Source organism: Gadus morhua, chromosome 4, assembly GCF_902167405.1.
Source record: "Gadus morhua chromosome 4, gadMor3.0, whole genome shotgun sequence".
Lineage (NCBI taxonomy): Eukaryota > Metazoa > Chordata > Actinopteri > Gadiformes > Gadidae > Gadus > Gadus morhua.
This window is the reverse complement of record NC_044051.1, coordinates 41,330,046-41,349,704: the sequence shown is the minus strand read 5'-3', so window position 1 is coordinate 41,349,704 and position 19,659 is coordinate 41,330,046. Positions and strand designations below refer to the sequence as shown.

Sequence of the window (19,659 nt, the reverse complement as noted above, 5' to 3'; positions counted from 1 at the left end):
CTACTCCTCTCTCTCTCCCCCTTATCATTCTCCCTCTCCCCTCTTTCTCCCTGTTCTCTCTCTCTCTCTCTCTGTCTCTCTGTCTCTCTCTCTCTCTGTCTCCCCCTCTCTCTCTCTGTCTCCCCCTCTCTCTCTATCATTCTCTCTCTCTCTCTCCCCCCTCTATCATTCTCTCCCTCCCCCCTCTCTCTCTCTCTCTCTCCCTATCCCTCTCCCTGTCTCCCTCTATCCCTCTCCTTCTCTCCCTACACCCCCTCTCTCTCCATCCCCAGACATTGTGACGTGTCTGGCCACTGACCACTGTGGCATCCATCTGATCTCCGGTTCCCGGGACACCACCTGCATGGTGTGGCAGGTCCTGCAGCAGGTGGGATCCACGGCAACCACACGCCGCCGCAACACCGCCTTCACTTCCTGTTTCCTGCCGTCAATTAATTATTCATTAGCACACACAATGTAGCAAAGTGACACTAGGAGATATATCACAACGTATTGATTCATGAACAGCACGTATATTAGTCAACACTGTTCTTGTTAAGTAACCATACCGGTGTCCTATTTAACATTCATAAAACAAGACAGTATGGACTGATAATATAAAGCTAATACAAGTCAAATATAAAGCAGATCTGAAACTTTAAAATAAAAAATATACAGGTTGATTCTTTGCATATATGTTCTTCATATACTTTTTTCCCTTTCAATAAAGTCGATGCTATCTTATTTGATGTGTAGGTCACCTTAACGTTGCGCTAGGCGTCGTTCTCTCAGTAAAACAACCTTTTTTTTGACTGTGCTCCACGGCGTTCCCCTCCCGTCCTGCAGGGCGGCGCTCCAGTGGGGCTGTGCCCCAAGCCGGTGCAGGTGCTGTACGGACACACGGACGAGGTGCTCAGCGTCAGCATCAGCACGGAGCTGGACATGGCCGTGTCGGGCTCCAGGGTAAGCCCTCAGACCCCACCACGCCTCTCATCACGTGTCTGTGCATGTCACCCCCCTCCCCCCCCATCAACATCGCGCCTGTAATGCCAACGTACCAACAAACGTATTGGCATCGCTTTGTTGTGGTTAGCAGGGGTGTGCTTGTGTATACTAATTCATTTGGACAGTATACAGGACTTTTTTCCGAGAACTCATGAAAACCTCTTAAATTATGAAGTTGTTTTTTGCTATCGTCTGCAAATAAACAATCTCCCCGCGACCCCTATATGCGCAGCAGGCCCCCGAACCACAGGTTGGCAATCGCTGCACAAGAAGCCGACGCCCTGATATTTCTCTGTCGTTGTTGTTGTTTTTGTTGTTTTTGTAGCAGCACGGTCTTTCAGGGCTTAGCTCAGGAGGCAGAGCGGGTTGACTTGTAACCCGAAGGTTGCTAGTTCGATCCACTGGCTTGGGGTGTCTCTGAGCAAGGCACCTAACCCTAACTGCTCCTGAGGAGGTCACTGTCGCCCTGCCTGGTTTGACCCCGCCGTCGTCGGCGTGTCAATGTGTGTGTGAACCGTTGTAAGACGCTTTGGATCAAAGCGTCTGCTGAATGTAAATGTGGTTAAAGCCTGTGTTGAGCTCACCTCCTCCCCCCCCCCCTCCCCGCCCCTGGGCTCCAGGACGGCACGGTGATCATCCACACGGTGCGGCGGGGCCAGTACATGCGCTGCCTGCGGCCGCCCTGCGATAGCTCCCTGCCCCTCTCCATCCTGCACCTGGCCGTCTCCTGGGAGGGACACCTGCTGGTGCACACCTGTCTGGAGGGCAAGGCCTCCCTCAAGGTAGCTAGCGCTGCTGCTGTAGCGCTGCTGCTGGAGCGCGCTACTTTAGCGCTCTGCTAAAGTAGCGCTACTTTAGCAAAATATAGGATAAAAATAAATCATTCTGTCAAGAGCAGGGATTCTCAAAGTTTTGACAGAAAGTGCCAATTTAGGAACCCAAAATTTGACTGAGGGGCAGCCAAAGGAAAGAAAAAATTAGGCGGGAAACGCTGTCAGCATCCCAGTGGTGAAAAAAACCCATTGCACCGTGGACCTCCGGGAGGGAGGTCAAGTGAGGTCTAAATCACGAAACTGAGGTTCACCCTTTCAAAGTAATGTAGTCGCATTGAAACTAACAAATGTAACAGGATTTATTTGAAAGCTAGAGAGAGTAGACTTATCCCTTTATATTTATTTATTTTTGTTTAATATATAATAATAATAAAAAAAAAAAAGTACATCTGTATGTCATTACGGGCCGCCAGGAATGTTTCTGCGGGCCGCCATTGGCCCGCGGGCCGCACTTTGAGGACCAATTGTCTTGAGCGTAACATTCAAAGTGACTCCTCTCCCCTGCAGGACAAGAACGCGCTGCACCTGTACTCGGTCAACGGGAAGCACCTGGCCAGCGAGCCCCTCCAGGAGCAGGTGACGGACATGAGCGTGTCCCAGGAGTACGTGGTGTTGGGCAGCGAGCAGGGATACCTGTCCATCAGGGACCTGTACAGGTGAGCCCCGCGGAAAGCCCCGCCCCCAAATTAAAAGAGTGTTATTCCACCAGGTGATTGGCCGTGGCCAGCCGGGAGGGTCACTGTGTATATCGTGTATTTGTTGTTTGACAAATACACGATATACACATTTATCATGAAAGTTACCCATCCCTGACCTAGATGTGTGACGGATAGATGAGCAACGTTTGACACAGTCCAGTGGGTAGGCTGGTAGACTGATCTATACAGCACACATCTAGATGGACACGCCCACTTGTGATGTCACTAGATGTCACCAGGAAGAGGCCGATTTTTCAAACGGCTCGTCGTGGCTAAACACACTCACACCTGGTGGCATCACATCGCCCCTTTACATGTGAACGTCAGCGGGGACTAGCTCAAAGGTAAATATAAGTGCCTAAGCCTCAAACTTAAAATCAATGAGGGTTTGCTACTCGGGCTATAAACATCAAGTCCTGTGGCTGATCGTTCAGCTGACGCGCTCGCTGTAGGCTGGCTGTTGAGCCAATAACAATGTCCAAACCCAGTACAAACATCAAGTCCGTCAATTTCCATAATCAACCTAACAAACGAATGCAACGGGTAGTGGAGCGAGGCAGAGGTTTAGGAGCGAAGAGATCGAGCGAGCTGTCAAAAAGCTGTATGTGCTCCAGGCTACCTGGCTCCTACCTAAACAGATTTGTATTGCAATGAAAGTGCGCCACCTAGTGGACAAATTGCGTCGTACATACAAAACTTGACATTTTCTCTTATGGTAATGTCTCTCTGTCTCTCTGTCTCTCTGTCTCTGTCTCTGTCTCTGTCTCTGTCTCTGTCTCTCTCTCTCTCCCTCTCCCTCTCCCTCTCCCTCCCTCCCTCCCCAGCCTGTCTCTGTGCGCGGCGCCCCTCGCCATGCGCGTGCCGGTGCGCTGCGTCTCGGTCACCAAGGAGCAGAGCCACGTGCTGGTGGGGCTGGACGACGGCAAGCTGATCGTGGTGGGCGTGGGCAAGCCGGCCGAGGTGAGGACCTCCGCGTGGCGCAGCTACCTGGCCCAGAGCCTGGAGGGCTCGCCGCTGCTGGCCTCGCCACTGCTGGCGCCGCTACGCGCACGCTCGCCCGCACGCCTCCTGCGGCAGCCAGACCACCTGGAGTTCCGGCCTGACGCAGAGCCCCCCCCAATCTCCCCTCTGCTAAGCACCTCGAACCGCTAAGCTAGCTAGCTAACTAGTTGCACACAATGCATACACAATGCTTTGCAGACAGTTCAAAACGATGGGACACACACACACACACACACACACACACACACACACACACACACACACACACACACACACACACACACACACACACACACACACACACACACACACACACACACACACACACACACACACACACACACACACACACAATTAGCTAGCCACCTAGCCGCTCGCTAGTTAGCGAGCCAGCTGCCGTATCTTAGCGAACCACTTCTATGGATTTGGATACTCTCCCAATACATCCTACCGCTAACGACCTCTTTCTGCTAAGCTAAGCTAGCAACGATGCTGTACAGACACACAGACACTATAAACACACACACACACATGTGCAATAACAGTATGCAGACAAAAACACACCACAATGATGAACATGGTTAACACATGTTATACACATACCAACACGTGTTTTTTTAGTCTCAGGGATGGAGGGGCTACTCCCGGGAAAGGACATGGTTTACACACACACACACACACACACACACACACACACACACACACACACACACACACACACACACACACACACACACACACACTGTGCTCCGACCTGACTGTGATACAGAGAAGCCAGGTGTGGGACGTGCCATCAGTGGGAGGGGGGGGGGTCTGGACCCTACCAACAGACAAACAATCCTTCAGTTTACACACCGGACCCTCCCCTCGCAAAAAAAACCATCATGGTTTGACCCGACCAAGCGACTCAGATTTGTTTCGCGACCAAAACCTTTTTGTGAAAGGAAGGAAAAAAAAAAAAGGCTTCCGTCATCCCTGACTAACATTGTCCACCGTAGGCTTCCGTAACTAACCCGAGCCACGCCCATGTATGTACCGCACCATCATCTCGTTGTCTTCTAGCCAATCAAGTCTGTGCCAAGCTAGCCCGACGGCAGAGTATAGCAACTGCTGTGTAGCGCTGTGGTGGGACGCCCCTAAAGTGTGTGTTTCCTTATGCAAGCCGAGACGCCGGGACAACGCCGCAAATACAACAACTGTCCAGACTCTGTGACCCATCTCCTCAAACCACACTAACCCCCCCCCACGGCCCCGCCCAGAGCTGGGTCATGTTATGACCAGGCTGATCATATCAATGTGTGTTTTTATCCAGGTGTGCCAAGGGCAGCCCACACACACGTAGTTGTTTTTGCTTTTTTATTTTCTTTGGATCGTTATCATTTTCACCACCAGAGGGCAGCAGAGGGACGTGTGTGTGTGTGTGTGTGTGTGTGTGTGTGTGTGTGTGTGTGTGTGTGTGTGTGTGTGTGTGTGTGTGTGTGTGTGTGTGTGTGTGTGTGTGTGTGTGTGTGTGTGTGTGTGTGTGGTAAAGCAAGAATGCCCATGGCCTTGCATCACAATAACATCTCATATCTTGATGAACATCAGATTGAAACATGTCCCCCCACACCCCCAATCGCTCCCCCTCACCTGATCGACCCAGCCCCTTGCCATTGGTTCATCTGCTGTTTATTGATATGTTGATTCTTCCAACGCATGTCTCATGATCAACGCTCTCTGGCTCCAAATCACTCATGGAATCACCTCCCCTTCCTCCCCCCTTCTCCCTTCATCGTCACTCTCCCTCCTCCTCCTCCTCCTCCTCCTCCTCTTCCTCCTCAGATGCGACCGGGCCCGCTGATTGGTCGAAAGCTGTGGGGCTCCAGCAGCCGCCGGCTCACCCAGATCTCGGCCGGCGAGACCGAGTACCACCAGGGTGGAGGGGGCAACCAGCACGGGGACTGAGCCCTCCCCCCCCCACCACCACCACCACCACCACCACCACCCTGCAACCATACGCTCTGTCTACACCCACGCACACAGCCACAGCCTGTCATCCTCCTAGCAGCACCTTCACCCCCCCCCCCCCAATCCCCCCACCAAGAACCAGCCAGCACGCCACCTACAGCGATTCGCTGCTCCGTTTGAAAAGGGGTGTGTGTGTGTGTGTGTGTGTGTGTGTGTGTGTGTGTGTGTGTGTGTGTGTGTGTGTGTGTGTGTGTGTGTGTGTGTGTGTGTGTGTGTGTGTGTGTGTGTGTGTGTGTGTGTGTGTGTCTCCCCCTGGTGCAGGCGCCATGGGGGCTGGCTCCACCCCCCCCCCCCCCCCCAACAGCCTAGCACCATGACACCTTGTGTGTGACATTCAGTGCGTGTGTGTGGACACGCGCGACCACAAATCACTTTCTCCGTCGCCTTTTGATCCACAAGACAAACTGCTCGACTTTCGTTTTTCTTTGTTTTGGTTTGTTTTTCTTCACAGCCTTCGTTTCGTCTGAGTGCGCCGCTCGCGGGCTAACAGAGTTAGCACGGTGTCGTCGGAATGGCGGCCGACGTTCCCCGCTGCGACTTGTCGTCGGTCTGTGGTCCGTGAGAGGTCGTTGGAGCGCGCGACTCTGCTTTGTTGTTGTTTATTTGTTTGACGTGTTTGTTTCATGGCTCTCTTTGGTCGTTTGCCATCGCTGGTTAGGACAGTGTGGTCAGACCCTGACGCATGCGCCCTGTACTTTGGCCTCGCCATTCGAGTGACGGAGATTGGACAAAGGCGTGTCTGTTTGCAAAAAGAATCGGTTATTTTTCTTGTACCTCCATAACTGAACCAAAACACTAACGCACACGTGCACGCACACACTACAGATACATGAGGAAACCAATTTACAGACAACACTACCCTTTCCCCGGGCCGTCTCTGCTTGTAACACACAACGGTTACTTGAATCGACCTCGGTTGCTTGATTTTTTGTAATTTATTCGTGTTATTTTTTTAAATTCCAGTACCCTACTTGCCATCACGTGGCTGAGACTGCATTTAAAGTCATGGTGGCACCAAGGCAGGGGCTGGTGCGTCGGCATGATTAAAGGGCTCTCTGTGACCTCATTCTCTCCCCTCTGACGTCATCCTCTTCCCTCTGACGTCATCCTCTTCCCTGTGACGTCATCCTCTTTCCCTGTGACGTCATCCTCTTTCCCTGTGACGTCATCCTCTTTCCCTCTGACGTCATCCTCTTTCCCTGTGACGTCATCCTCCTTCCCTGTGACGTCATCCTCTTTCCCTGTGACGTCATCCTCTTTCCCTGTGACGTCATCCTCTTTCCCTGTGACGTCATCCTCTTTCCCTCTGACGTCATCCTCTTTCCCTCTGACGTCATCCTCCTTCCCTGTGACGTCATCCTCTTTCCCTGTGACGTCATCCTCTTTCCCTGTGACGTCATCCTCTTCCCTGTGACGTCATCCTCTTTCCCTGTGACGTCATCCTCTTCCCTGTGACGTCATCCTCTTTCCCTGTGACGTCATCCTCTTTCCCTGTGAAGTCATCCTCTTCCCTGTGACGTCATCCTCCTTCCCTGTGACGTCATCCTCTTTCCCTGTGACGTCATCCTCCTTCCCTGTGACGTCATCCTCTTTCCCTGTGACGTCATCCTCTTCCCTGTGACGTCATCCTCTTTCCTTGTGACGTCACCATTAATCCTGTGGCGACATTGAGTTTAACAGGAATGCTACTACTTGTTTTTTTATTCATTTTTCCAAGACTCAACGGTAGATGATCACTCTCCCAATCCACTCCACATGCACACACACACACACACCCGCGCCCCAATTTCCACCCACTTTTGTATGCTTGTGACATTCATGTGTGTGTGAGCGCTCAGCCCCTCATGGGGTCGACGCGTTTACGATTGTGGCGTTAGTAAATGTCCGTCTCTACACTCAACAGACAGTTGGTTGAAAGTGTGAATTTTTCTTGAGCCAAATCAATCGTAGATTTGTGATTTGTGAATGCGTTTTTGAAAGCATTGCATCATCATCATCATAATCATCATCATCCTCACCTGCCCCCCTCCCTTAGTTTGGGCTGAGTGGCATCACCCAGTAGCCTTTGAACATGGAGGGGGACTCAAGAGTACACGGATGCCCAGCTGGGTCCATCATACGAGAAACGTTGCAGTATTTAAAGACCAAGGGTTCTTTATGGGTCCTTTCTTAAAATGTTTAGGGTTTGTTTGGTTTTTTAAAAATAATCGGCCTGTTCTCTTTGTATATTTGTACATCTCTCTTATCATCGTTCGGCAAACTTTTGCTCTGCGGGTTTTGGATTTCGATTTTTTTCTTTCAGGGTTTTTCCAACACTTTTTAGTTTTTAAGTTTTTCCGAGACGGTAACGAATGCAGTGCCTTTTTCCTCGTTATGTAGCGCAGGACGAGGTCCTTAGCATTTTATCACGCAGGTTATCCCTTTAGCTGTCGTAGTTCAACACTATCATTCCAAGACTAACTAAACCCCCAACCTCAACACCCAGTCTCACAGGAACCAAAAGTTCAAAAGGAAATCAACTAACGAAAAAATATAACTATTTTGTGTCTTACCTTTGCCTACACATCCTTTGTGACTGTCCCCAGAATGGATATCTGTGTGTGTATATCTGTGATTATTTATGAAGACAGTATATAATGTACAGCATGATTTTTATTTCAACGTATTTGAAATGTACTTTTCTGCACTTTCCAGGTACTAAATTGTAACAAATTATTTTAATCTGTCTGCCCCGAAAAATCTGTACAGAAAAATTTGCTTTGTATACACTAGTGAGAAATGATTATTAAAGTCTTGTCTAAATTGAAATGGCTTTGTTTGTGTTTTATCTCTTCTGAAAGTCTAGGTGGAAGCAAAAAAAAAGCTACATATTAACATATATTAGCATATTCAATATGAATTCATAACTGTACTATCCCTGTGCCAGTAATCAATGTAATATCCATCGTCTTCAGCAAACATCCATTTACCAAGAACAAAATCCACACTCGTATTCTACGACTGCTTGCTTTCAATTCAACTTTATTTAGTATAATTCAAGTGAAACAGCGCAATGGATCGAATCCTTGCGTGCTATATCAAGTGCTATCACTAGCATGTCCCGTGCTATATCCTTCATCACCAGCACCAGGTCAACATGGAGGGCGTAGACATCAGGCCACCACTGGGTAGGAGCAGATCGACGCCCTCAGGAACTCGCAGTCCACCGTCGACCACCAACTCTCGTCTACCAGGTACAAGAAATACAAGTTCAGCATAACGCATATCGAGGAAATTGTCTTTTGTACCTTCCCAGAGATAACATTTCTTCATATCTCTTTGCCAAACTGCAGCCTAGATACGGTCAAACAGAGCGCTAGCTAGCTATGGCTAGCTATGCGTTCCGCGTGCGACCACACAGAATGCATAGCTAGCTATAGCTAGCAATGCGTTCCAGGTGTGACCATATCTACGCTGTAGATGACATTTGTCTCGCTGTCGCCCTGTTAGTCTTCCTTGACATGTTGGACGTGATCCTGGTGATCGTTAATCACTTCTACTGATTAACCTTGTATTGGTTCTACCTCGTTGTTCAGACCGATTACGTCCCTGTGAGATCAGCATACGCCGCTCGTTATCGGCCTGGACTCAAATGATGATCGTGCTTTTTTACTTTGCAGAACTCAAAGGTTGAATAACTTTAAATAAGCCAGCTATAAAAAAAACAAATCAAAGATAACATCACATAGAAAAACAAGCAGGACAGGAGACCAACATGCACAGACGACTAAGTTGGACTTTTACACCTGAGGCCGGCAGTATACTGTAGATAAATGACGATAAAGATAGTATCTACCTCAAGAGTTTGAACGTTCTTTCCTTCTTTGCTGTTGCTCAACAACCATTTATTAGGTGTAATGTAACATGACCTGTTTACCTAACATGGATCCATAAAGCTTTTTTTTTTTTTTTTGTATGTATTTGTACGGGCTTTTTGTGGCTGTGAAGGGGAAGAAGGTTGCCGACGAGAAGGGACGACGTATAGAGCGAGGCGGGAATTGAACCTGGCCCTCTAGCAGGTGGAGCCACCGTCGTGGTCATTGTGTTCAAACGTCTGAGTCATACCCATGCGGAACATCTCCAGGCAGACGGGCTTAGCGCTGCGGACGTTGGGGTGACCTTTCATCCAGTCGCTGTACGCCATCTCTGATCCGTCCAGCCACTGGGCCTGCTGGTTCTGGAGGAGAAAACACACACACACACACACACACACACACACACACACACACACACACACACACACACACACACACACACACACACACACACACACACACACGTTTTAGAAACAGTTTTGTAACTTGCAGGTTATTTTGGGAGGAAACTCTACTAAAGAATGGTATTTAGTTTATATCTTTTTTTGAAGTCAATTTGTTGTGCAAGAGGGGGGCGGAGCTAAGGGGCTGACCTTGACCACGCCTCCCAGCCAGGTCAAAACGGGGCTGTCCTCGCCGTCCTTGGTCACCATGGAAACCAGACCAGAATGCAGACTCCCATCAGTTATGGAGGCCAAGTCTGAGTTTGGTGCAAGGTCTCTGCACGTGGCCTGGGGAGAAGACACAGGTTAAGCAAACTTTAACAACAAAAACTCAAATTACGTCCACAAGTCAAAAATCCAACGTTTTGCCAACTTCTACGAGCTAAACTTAAGAGATCAGATATCTCCTCATCTTGAAACACACATTAACGCAAATATATACATTAATATTATAAAATAAACCCCACCCCTCTCTGCCCTTAGTCCAGATAATATGTATGTGTATGTCTCTAACCTGCGCGTCCTTGAAGGACAGCGGTGTGGGGTTGAACTGATAGCAGCGTCCCATGATGATCTTCCCTTTGCACTCTGGCGTACGTCTGCCAAGCGCCATGGAGGAGTGTTCGGTTCCCTGTCTAAAACCTTCTGGGAAGGACATCATGGGTTCGGTTCCCTGTCTGAAACCATCAAGAATGGACACCATAGGTTCGGTTCCCTGTCTAAAACCCTCAGGCATGGAGAACGTGGGTTCGGTCCCCTGTCTATAACCATCAGGAATGGAGGCCATGGGTTCGGTTCCCTGTCTAAAGCCGTCAGGAATGGAGGGAATCGATTTGGTTCCCTTTCTAAAACCATCAGGAATGGACATCATAGGTTCGGTCCCCTGTCTAAAACCTTCAGGAATGGACATCCTAGGTTCGGTCCCCTGTCTAAAACCTTCAGGAATGGACATCCTAGGTTCGGTTCCCTGTCTAAAACCTTCAGGCATGGAGAACGTGGGTTCGGTCCCCTGTCTATAACCATCAGGAATGGAGGCCATGGGTTCGGTTCCCTGTCTAAAGCCGTCAGGAATGGAGGAGATCGATTTGGTTCCCTGTCTAAAACCATCAAGAATGGACACCATAGGTTCGGCCCCCTGTCTAAAACCCTCAGGCATGGAGAACGTGGGTTCGGTCCCCTGTCTAAAACCTTCAGGAATGGACATCCTAGGTTCGGTTCCCTGTCTAAAACCCTCAGGCATGGAGAACGTGGGTTCGGTCCCCTGTCTATAACCATCAGGAATGGAGGCCATGGGTTCGGTTCCCTGTCTAAAGCCGTCAGGAATGGAGGAGATCGATTTGGTTCCCTGTCTAAAACCTTCAGGAATGGACATCATCGGTTCGGTTCCCTGTCTAAAACCCTCAGGCATGGAGAACGTGGGTTCGGTCCCCTGTCTAAAACCTTCAGGAATGGAGGCCATGCGTTCGGTTCCCTGTCTAAAACCCTTTGGGAGATTGTCTTCAAAATGCTCCTCCACTCGGACCCAACCAGCGCCACTCCTCTGGACCGGGATTTCAACTGGGGGAGAGAGACGACAGCATGTTCGTTTGATCACATCTTCATGTTCAAATCCTATCGTTATCTTCCTCTTGTTCTCTCATGTTGTCTTTCCCGCTCACCTTCATCTAACCAATGCCTCTCAATCTCAGCGGAAACCTCCGCCACATCAGGACGAGTGGCGACTGGGGTGTAAACGTTGGGGTTCAGTCACATGCGGAGAAAGAATAGAAAAAGAAAAAGTCCAAAAATATATATTTATGAAATAACGTTCAGAGTTCAAAGCATCATTCAGGATCATTCATTCGACATTTCTCCATACCGGGATTCACCCTGCGCTCCATCTCGCTGACGTGCTCCAGCACGCGGCCGGTGTTGAGGTCCACCACGTAGTGCCTCGCGGGCTCGATGCCCTGGCGGTAGTCATCGGGGAGCAGCCTGGGCGAGGGTTCCGCGCTGTGCCTGAACGCCCCCGCCAGACCCTCCACATGGCTGACTCGGGGCGCCAGGGGGGCCGCACGCAGGCCTGGTAGGGACGGGAGTTGTTTAGCAACAATTCAAAATCAACGATTTTGTGTACATGTTTTTCGCTACGGTTTTGGGGGAGTTTTCACGGGGTAATGTACAGAACATGAACAAATTGCAATCATTTGAACGATGTATTAATAGAAAACTGTCGCCGGCAAGTCATATTGTCGAACATAAGACATGAAAATCCAATAATTTTTTCGTGCCACAAAATGGGCCACTTTTTCCAATTTCTCTGAAATAGCTTTTTTTCTTTGAGGCTCGGTTTGGCCTCTGAATTACACGAAAACCACATTTTTATCACAAAAAACGATTATTTCTAAAAACTTTCTAGAAACAGGGTTTTTGGTTCTCAAGCGTCACATTATGCGCCAGAAAATGCTTAACGTCACGTGAGCACCCGCTTTCTGGCCACAGGAACGAACCTCGTGCCATATAGGGGGATTATTTGTTTACCAACACGCCGGATGCGCACGCAGAATGATCGCAAAGCTAAAAATGTGTTTGACCGGTTGCCATGGTTATCTCCGTGTGGTTAATCTGCAGTTGCGGTGTTATTAGGATGTTGTCAGCTCACTGTTACATTAAACTGTAATCAGAAAACGTGGTTATATGCTATAGACCCTATAGTATCTGTGGTATAAATGCTGGGGCGAATTTCAAATTATAAATATGTACACTTTATGTTGAATGTATAGACCGTCGCGATTCCCATTGAAGCGAATCACACATTCGCGGCGCGGTAATTATTCTTCAAAACGAGAGCCGGTAAATTGTGAAAAATGACTTAAATTGTGGTTTTGGAAGGAAAAGGAAGTCGCTTGTGTTATTCGAGGATTCTGATTGGCTTGAATGGCTTTATCCTTCTCCCTACACTGCCACCCATAGGTTTGGCATAGTTATAATGGCGCTCGACGGCGTATTTATGCGAGTTGATGTAAATGACAATGTGCACGATATTATTTTTGAAAAACTGAGGATGGGAAATATTTGTTTCTCTAAATACCCTGCTATGTATAAACGTGGCCTCAGAAGGTCAATTCTCCCATAACCAAGACTTTTCAAACCTTTTTCCTGTAACAGCCTTCTTGCTTGCTGCAGTCAAACTCTTTTTAGGCCGTGATCTACTCTTATCACAGCATCAATGTCCCAAGATACATCACTAAATTATTAACAAACACATATAGCTCATGCAGATATCAGCCCCTCCTATGTGTTGCAATCCTTTCCATTCGTCTGTGATGAACAGATTAACGTTTATCAAATGAAGTAATTCTCGTTATCATACAGATGTCCCTCAAAGGACGCCTATAAGGCTTTGAGGCTGAAACTGATGTTTTGTCTTATAAAGATGAAGTAATCACATCAATCACTACATAATTGTGATCATGTGCCTGACTTTAAAGTATTTTACCCTTGCGATTTATGCAAATCTATTTTGACTTCATTCTCTGGAATTAAGCACTTTTTCGTAAGGGTGTCTTACCAGAAAGGGCCAAGCATAGTAGTGCAATCCTCAGCATCTTGATCACACTGGACAGGAGGGACGGACACACGGCACATTTAGGGCATTTAACAGACACTTTTATCCAAAGCGACTTACACACATTCACAGGGTTCATACACGCATTCACGCGGCAACGGCGGAGTCAACCATGCAAGGTGAAGCCAGCACGTCAGGAGCAGTTAGGGTCAGGTGCCTTGCTCAGGGACACCTCCACACTCAGCCAGGGGGGGACGTGGATTTGAACTAGCAACCTTCCAGTTACAAGTCAAACCACTCTAATAAATCGACCCTGTATTCATTCAGTAATTTAATATTTTCAAGTGTGTGTGTGTGTGTGTGTTTCAGTGTGTTTCAGTGTGTTTCACTCACCTGTAGTGGAGCTGTGTTCGTCAGACCTGATCCTGGGTTGCCGACTGTCTCTCTGAGGCGAAGGAGGCTTTATAAAGACCTCCGGACACGTCGGATGGCCGCCCAACGCAGATAAAAACATGAATATAGGATGACTCATTCACCTGCCGTTGTACTTTCCACCGAGGGACACTTTGACCCCAGGGTTGCTAAATACCCGATTAGTTCTCCAGACAAGGTAGGGCTGACTGATATATTGAGGTGTGATGTTTTCCTACACTTAATTCCTGTTAATATTCTTATTAGGTCAGACTACTTGTTTCAAGAGCAACTTCCATGTACCAGGAGAACAGCGTTAGACTAAACCGGTCAGTCTGCTACCTCTGCCCTGTGACATGCAAGGAGCAGATCTGTGATTGGTGTTCTGAGCGCCCCCCCTGTGGTGGTCCTACGCCAACACCTAACCCTAACTGCGCCTGTGGAGCCCGCTGTCGCCCTGCATGGTTGACTCCGCCGCCGTCGGTGTGTGTGTAAGTCGCTTTGGAAAAAAGCGTCTGCTAAATGTGGTTAAAGCCTGTGTTGAGCTCACCTCCTGCTACCGTCCTACGAAAAAATGATTCCCTCGCCGGATCCCATGTTCCCCGGTCACATGCAAAGCGGGGAACATGGGACACCGGGGAACATAGGCACGCTCCCCGACAGCTCCCTGCCCCTCTCCATCCTGCACCTGGCCGTCTCCTGGGAGGGACACCTGCTGGTGCACACCTGTCTGGAGGGCAAGGCCTCCCTCGAGGTAGCTAGCACTGCTGCTTTAGCGCTGCTGCTGGAGCGCGCTGCTTTAGCGCGCTGCCTGACATGCCTGGCCTGGTCCCCCACTTTGAAGCTGGTGTGGTCCTTAGCACGGCGGCTGGCATGCTAGCTAGCATGGTGGTTAGCATGTTAATGTACTAGCTGGTGTTGTACTCGGGGTGGTAGCGGACATGAGCGTGTCCCAGGAGTACAGGGTTGTTGGGAACAGGGGCGCGAATATGAGCGCGAATTTCACACGGGCGCAGATTCGGTGGGCATATTACGGAAATATCAGTGATCCCGTGAGGCCACCACGGATTTTGAGTTAAGCGTCCGTGGTCATCTCACGGATTCCTGTGTCCTCCCCACAATGCAGATAATCAACTCGGATAATGTTTACCCAAGACATGTTTACACGAGTAAAACAATGGGTAAGGGGATGCCGTCAACCTTGTGAGCGGTTTACGGTTCACATTTAGATGAAACTGAGTAAAGGTTTTCTGTGGCTGTTGCTTGTCACAGAAAACAAAGCTCTTGATGACTAAAGCCGCCCCCTCACTGTTGACCACAAAGGCCCAGCCCTGACGAGGAAGTGTCGTCTCATTCAAACGCTGCACCGGCTGACGCTGCATCAAACCGGTAAGTCCATCAAAAATTCAAGTGTGGAGTACAAGACTTGCGTTTCATATAGTTCACACTTTCAGCTTTACAGATGAGTTCTCAAGGCGTAGTTGTTATAAGACGATAATGGAGTCCAAAACAAAAGATGATTCAGCATTGAGAGGAAGCCCAAGGCCGAACAAACAACTTTGCAGATATTGCGTAAAAGCACTTTTTATATTATATTCCGCATAGTATGCGGAATGTACCTTAACCATGTGGAATGCAAAAATGTGTGGAGCAGAATAAATAAATAAATATTCAAATCCTTCACCATGGCATGGTAGCTTCACCAAGGAATTATGATTGCGGGAGCCACGCGGTTGCTAGATTGTTTATTAATATACATATAAGTCAGTCCGATGTCTTCATATATATTAAGTATATATATATATATAGCACAGACACAGAGGCAGTCGTGGTTGTGGGCAATATGGTGTGTGTGGGTGTGGGTGTTGCCACGGACGTTTGTGAGAGGATGTGTTGCGAGGGGTGACTCAAAAGTTTGTTGGGGCTAAATAATCCCCTGTAACACCCCTGTGCACGTACACACACAACGTATGCGTTGGCAGACTATGGAGAATATCTAATGGTGAGCACAACGGTGATGTAGAAGCTCATTATGGACTTCTATGGCCAAAAGTTATTTGATATTTTCTACACTTGCTGAATTTGTGATGCATGTTGAAGAATTAGGATTAATTTCTGTAATGTCATCTTTCCCAGATGAAGATGTTATTTTTGTTGTTGGCATTTCCCTTCTTTTTCAAAGGTAAGACATTTTTAAATATTGAAGAGTTCATGCAGTAACCATAATAATTGCAATAATTTGAGCTGTTACCCTCATAGCCTAAAATCAATGACAGTTGATTCAATCATGTCATGTAATATTTCAAACCAAAATATGACTACAATATATAAAAGATTTCAAAGTGTATTTGAAACTGGTAAAAATATAGTATTCACATGACTTGCAACCTTTCTCTTTCAGTTTGTACCGGCCTTCTTCTTTCTGGAGAAGTGGGAGGGACGGTGTTGTTTCAATGCAACTCAATAAAGATGGAAATAAAGTCTATGTCCTTTCAAGGAGGCACAGCTTTTAAAAAGGTTATAATTGGATATCATGCTCCGACGAACAAGACCGAAGTCCTTCGACCTGACACCTTCTTGAACAATGTGGATAAAACGGTATCCTTTGGAAATCTAACCGTCTCAGATGAAGGGACCTATAAATGCATCATAAACCATGGCGTCGGTAGAGGAAAAACTGAGGACACCAAAACAACGCTCAGCATAACTGGTAGGCCTCCAGGCACTAATTCCCACTATCAACAAGAACATTGGAATAATATATAATACCTATTACATTCAACCACCCCAATCGGTTAGTTCTGAAATGCACAAATGTGGACGGATAAACTCTTTATCCAAAGCATGTAACTTCCCCCAAGTTATTTTCAGACTTTCAGAGGAATTTTAGATTGGACCTCTGGAACACACGTCAGGATGCCAATTTATTTTCACTTTAGTTGATCCCCTGAATGATTCGAACCATGACTTCCCTTTTGCTTCACGTAAAAAGGGAAGTGTGAAGATTCTCCCGGCGTGTTTGCTTTGTCATCTCCCGTTCTCTTCGTTAATGAACTTCTTTTGTTTTCCCTCTTTAGCAACCCCCGATACAGTGACACTAGAGCGTCGCATCCCTGTTGACGTCTCCAATGCCTCGCTTACATGTACTGCCATCGAGGTCTATCCAGTCAGCAAAATATCATGGAATGTTTCTGGTGTCCTTGAGCATCAATGGGAGAACATAGTCACGCAGGATAAGAATTCTCTGCTGTTCAACATCTCTAGCACTGCGTTCTTCAACTGTTCAGACAAATCAGCGCGACTCATCAAGTGCTCTTTGGGGGGCGTTTCCTCTGACGAGAAGAGTGTCTGCCAGCAGCCCAAAGGTGAATTTCATTGAGGGACACAGGCAGATAAGGACTATAGTGGTAGAGTAGCTTTCTAGAGGTTGGTGGGGGTATAAAAAATACTTTTCTGCTTTTCGAGAAAATTGTATATAAACTGTAATGCCCGTCATGTCAAACAGAGCATTCCCAAACAACAAATAGTATTTGTAACGACACAGGCTACTATTTCAGTTTCTTAAGTTCATTCTGGTGCCAATGTGGTTTTTTTCAAGGTCTCACTTCACTATACTGCCTTCTAATTTTAATCGCACCAGTCCTGGGGTTGGGCGGATTTTGCTTGCCGGGAGAACTGAAAAAGAAATCCACGTAAGTGCACACAAGATCATTGAGCAAACAAACTAAAATAAATAAACGCCAGTATACTAAAAGTTGTTGACATTTTCCTTCTGTCTATGCAGGATGGTAAGCTAGATTGTTACGAATTTCATACTCACAATGCAAACCCTACAGCTTTTGAATTTAACAGTAGGCCTATTAGATAATATCGTTTTTCCTGTATAATAAAAATACTATGGACACAATACACCTGGAAAGTGTGTAAAATAACGACGCAGTGAGTAATAAATAGAGCAGTACGGATCATGAATTTGTGCGATCCTTTACACGTGGGTGCGCAGAATGAATGTTATGCAGTTCTGTCGGGGAGTGAACACCTGCTTATTCGGGGCTTAACTGAACTTGCCTGTTTTAAAGCATGACCACGGATGCCGGAACAGCAGAATGTGCAGGTTGCGGAGCGACAGGTCTTCCGCTGGAGAACCGGTGCGACTCCCATCAGACAGCAGAGTGCAGCAATGGGTGCCATGGGGACCACGGCCGAGAAGGAGACTGATATATTGTGGTGACCGTCGGCGTCGTCGCGGAGTTCAGGGTACCGCAAGGGATCCTGGGGGGGGGGGGGGGTAGGACCATCGCAAGTTGGACCTCTGGCGCCCTCCTAGGTCCTTTGCGGCAGAGACATTGTGTGGGGTTATTGTTCCCGACACCGTCACCGAGACGTTTATGTCTATTAGTTATATTGAGTGTGTTTTGGTGTGGCGTGTGTGTGATCATTCAAGGGAACTCTGAAGAACAGGTGCATTACGTTACGGTATCATTTTATATTATTGTTAATAGTCTAACATTTCAGTAGCGTTTTTTTTTCATTTGCTTTTTTAGCTATGTATGACAGTTAACAATGTTGGTGTATTGCTATTAAATTAATTATGTGTGTAGGCCACTCCAACTCCGTTGCTGGTTGATATTTAACCATTTATTAGTACATAAATTATTGATTGCATTTTTCGTAAAGTTAGTTTGAAGGAATCTTTTTCTTAAGCAATAACATTGAACTGTATTTTGGTGTTATATTGTATTATTATATTGATATATTATATTGTTTGTGTTATATGGAGCAATCTTTCATATTTATAAAGTTCAAAGATCAATAAAGTTATATCTATTTTTATTTGAACTGCCTGTATGTCCTCTTGATTATAGTATTACAGTGTGTACCGTGGTTATCAGCTATCATCAAATGGTGTCCAAATGGCTGCATGTGTAAGAAAATAGGACTTGGAACAAAAAGTGTAATAGAAAGGGCTCATAAAAAGGTGCCACTTTTTCCAATTTCTCTAAAATAGTTTTTTTTTTCCTTTGATGCTCAGAAGCACAATTCTTCCAGACTTCTCAAACCTTTTCTAATCGTTTCCCTGAAACAGCCTTCTTGCTTGCTGCAATCAAACTCATTAGGCCGTGATCTACTCTTATCACAGCATCAATGTCCCAAGATACATCACTCAACAACAAACAAATATAACAAATATATAGCTCAGTTCGGTTGCATCAAGCAGATATCACCCGTGTTGCATTCCTTTCCATTCATCTGTGATGAACAGATTAACTTTGATCAAATTAAGTAATTGCTGTTATCATACAGATATCCCTCAAAGGATGCCCATACAGCTTTGTCTCCAAATGATTCACCAGTGTGCCAAAAAGACTGATGTTTGGTCTTATGGAGATGAGGTAATCACATCAATCATTACGTAATTGTGATCACGTACCTACTTTAAAGTATTTCATCCCCTTATTTTACCCTTGCTATGTATGCAAATGTATTTTGACTTTATTTACTGGAATTAAGCACTTTTCCGTAAGGGTGTCTTACCAGAAAGGGCCAAGTAGTGGAATCCTTCGCATCTTGATCACACTAGACAGGAGAGACGGACACACGGCACATTTAGGGCATTTAGCAGACACTGACGGAGTCAACCATGCAAGGTGAAACCGGCTCGTCAGGAGTAGGCCTACTTACGGTCAGGTGCCTTGCTCAGGGACACCTCCACACTAGCAACCTTCCGGGCGCAAGTCAACCCATTCAAATAAGTCGACCCTGTATTCATTCAGTTATTTAACATTTTCAAGTGTGTGTTTGTGCGTGCGTGTGTTTCACTAACCTGTAGTGGAGTTGATCCTGGGCTCCTGACTGTCTTGTGTCTCTGAGATGAAGGAG

General features: G+C 47.1%; 3 protein-coding genes across 7 annotated transcripts in view; 2 read left to right on the top strand and 1 right to left on the bottom strand.

Annotated features, from left to right (window-relative positions):
• The window catches only part of nbeal1 (neurobeachin-like 1), a 57,796-nt gene extending 49,464 nt beyond the window's left edge, over positions 1–8,332 (top strand). For both annotated transcript variants that reach the window (XM_030355596.1, XM_030355595.1), the window contains 6 exons: positions 273–367; positions 826–942; positions 1,605–1,766; positions 2,325–2,473; positions 3,340–3,475; positions 5,339–8,332. In XM_030355596.1, the coding sequence (XP_030211456.1) occupies positions 273–367; positions 826–942; positions 1,605–1,766; positions 2,325–2,473; positions 3,340–3,475; positions 5,339–5,461 (782 nt within the window). In that variant the 3' untranslated portion in view covers positions 5,462–8,332. The remainder of the gene's footprint in view (positions 1–272; positions 368–825; positions 943–1,604; positions 1,767–2,324; positions 2,474–3,339; positions 3,476–5,338) is intronic.
• Positions 8,333–8,514: 182 nt separating this feature from the next.
• On the bottom strand, positions 8,515–16,233 carry LOC115543059 (uncharacterized). 3 transcript variants are annotated; one of them, XM_030355609.1, is made up of 9 exons: positions 13,762–16,233; positions 13,372–13,418; positions 11,680–11,883; positions 11,480–11,542; positions 11,178–11,378; positions 10,336–11,009; positions 9,972–10,109; positions 9,629–9,740; positions 8,536–8,750 (listed from the first exon to the last, which is right to left on the bottom strand). In XM_030355609.1, exons 2-9 carry the CDS (start codon positions 13,406–13,408, stop codon positions 8,677–8,679), a joined length of 1,503 nt encoding a protein of 500 aa, XP_030211469.1. In that variant the 5' UTR covers positions 13,409–13,418; positions 13,762–16,233; the 3' UTR covers positions 8,536–8,676. The 3 variants fall into 3 exon arrangements, with proteins under 3 accessions (XP_030211466.1, XP_030211469.1, XP_030211467.1); XM_030355606.1 differs by having other exon boundaries at positions 8,515–8,750; positions 10,336–11,378; XM_030355607.1 differs by having other exon boundaries at positions 10,336–11,378; positions 11,480–11,506.
• Positions 15,094–18,024, top strand: LOC115543086 (uncharacterized). Of its 2 annotated transcripts, XR_003976658.1 has the most exons (6): positions 15,094–15,168; positions 15,916–15,961; positions 16,181–16,489; positions 16,857–17,144; positions 17,378–17,471; positions 17,859–18,000. XR_003976658.1 is itself a non-coding variant. In XM_030355642.1 (5 exons), the coding sequence occupies exons 1-5, from the start codon at positions 15,916–15,918 to the stop codon at positions 17,995–17,997; spliced, it is 876 nt and encodes a 291-aa protein (XP_030211502.1). In that variant the 5' UTR covers positions 15,894–15,915; the 3' UTR covers positions 17,998–18,024. The 2 variants fall into 2 exon arrangements, 1 of the variants encoding a protein (XP_030211502.1); XM_030355642.1 differs by lacking the exon at positions 15,094–15,168 and having other exon boundaries at positions 15,894–15,961; positions 17,859–18,024.
• Positions 18,025–19,659: the final 1,635 nt, after the last annotated feature.

Excerpts from the sequence above, each read along its gene's own strand:
- LOC115543086 (XM_030355642.1), top strand. The coding sequence starts at position 15,916 with ATGAAGATGTTATTTTTGTTGTTGGCATTTCCCTTCTTTTTCAAAG. Across the intron at positions 17,145-17,377 it reads TGTCTGCCAGCAGCCCAAAG|GTCTCACTTCACTATACTGC; the intron begins GTGAATTTCATT and ends GTTTTTTTCAAG. Across the intron at positions 17,472-17,858 it reads GAACTGAAAAAGAAATCCAC|CATGACCACGGATGCCGGAA; the intron begins GTAAGTGCACAC and ends CCTGTTTTAAAG.
- LOC115543059 (XM_030355606.1), bottom strand. The coding sequence starts at position 13,408 with ATGCTGAGGATTGCACTACTATGCTTGGCCCTTTCTG. Across the intron at positions 9,741-9,971 it reads GGCTGGGAGGCGTGGTCAAG|AACCAGCAGGCCCAGTGGCT; the intron begins GTCAGCCCCTTA and ends TTTCTCCTCCAG. Across the intron at positions 8,751-9,628 it reads CCTGGAGATGTTCCGCATGG|ACGAGAGTTGGTGGTCGACG; the intron begins GTATGACTCAGA and ends TGTACCTGGTAG.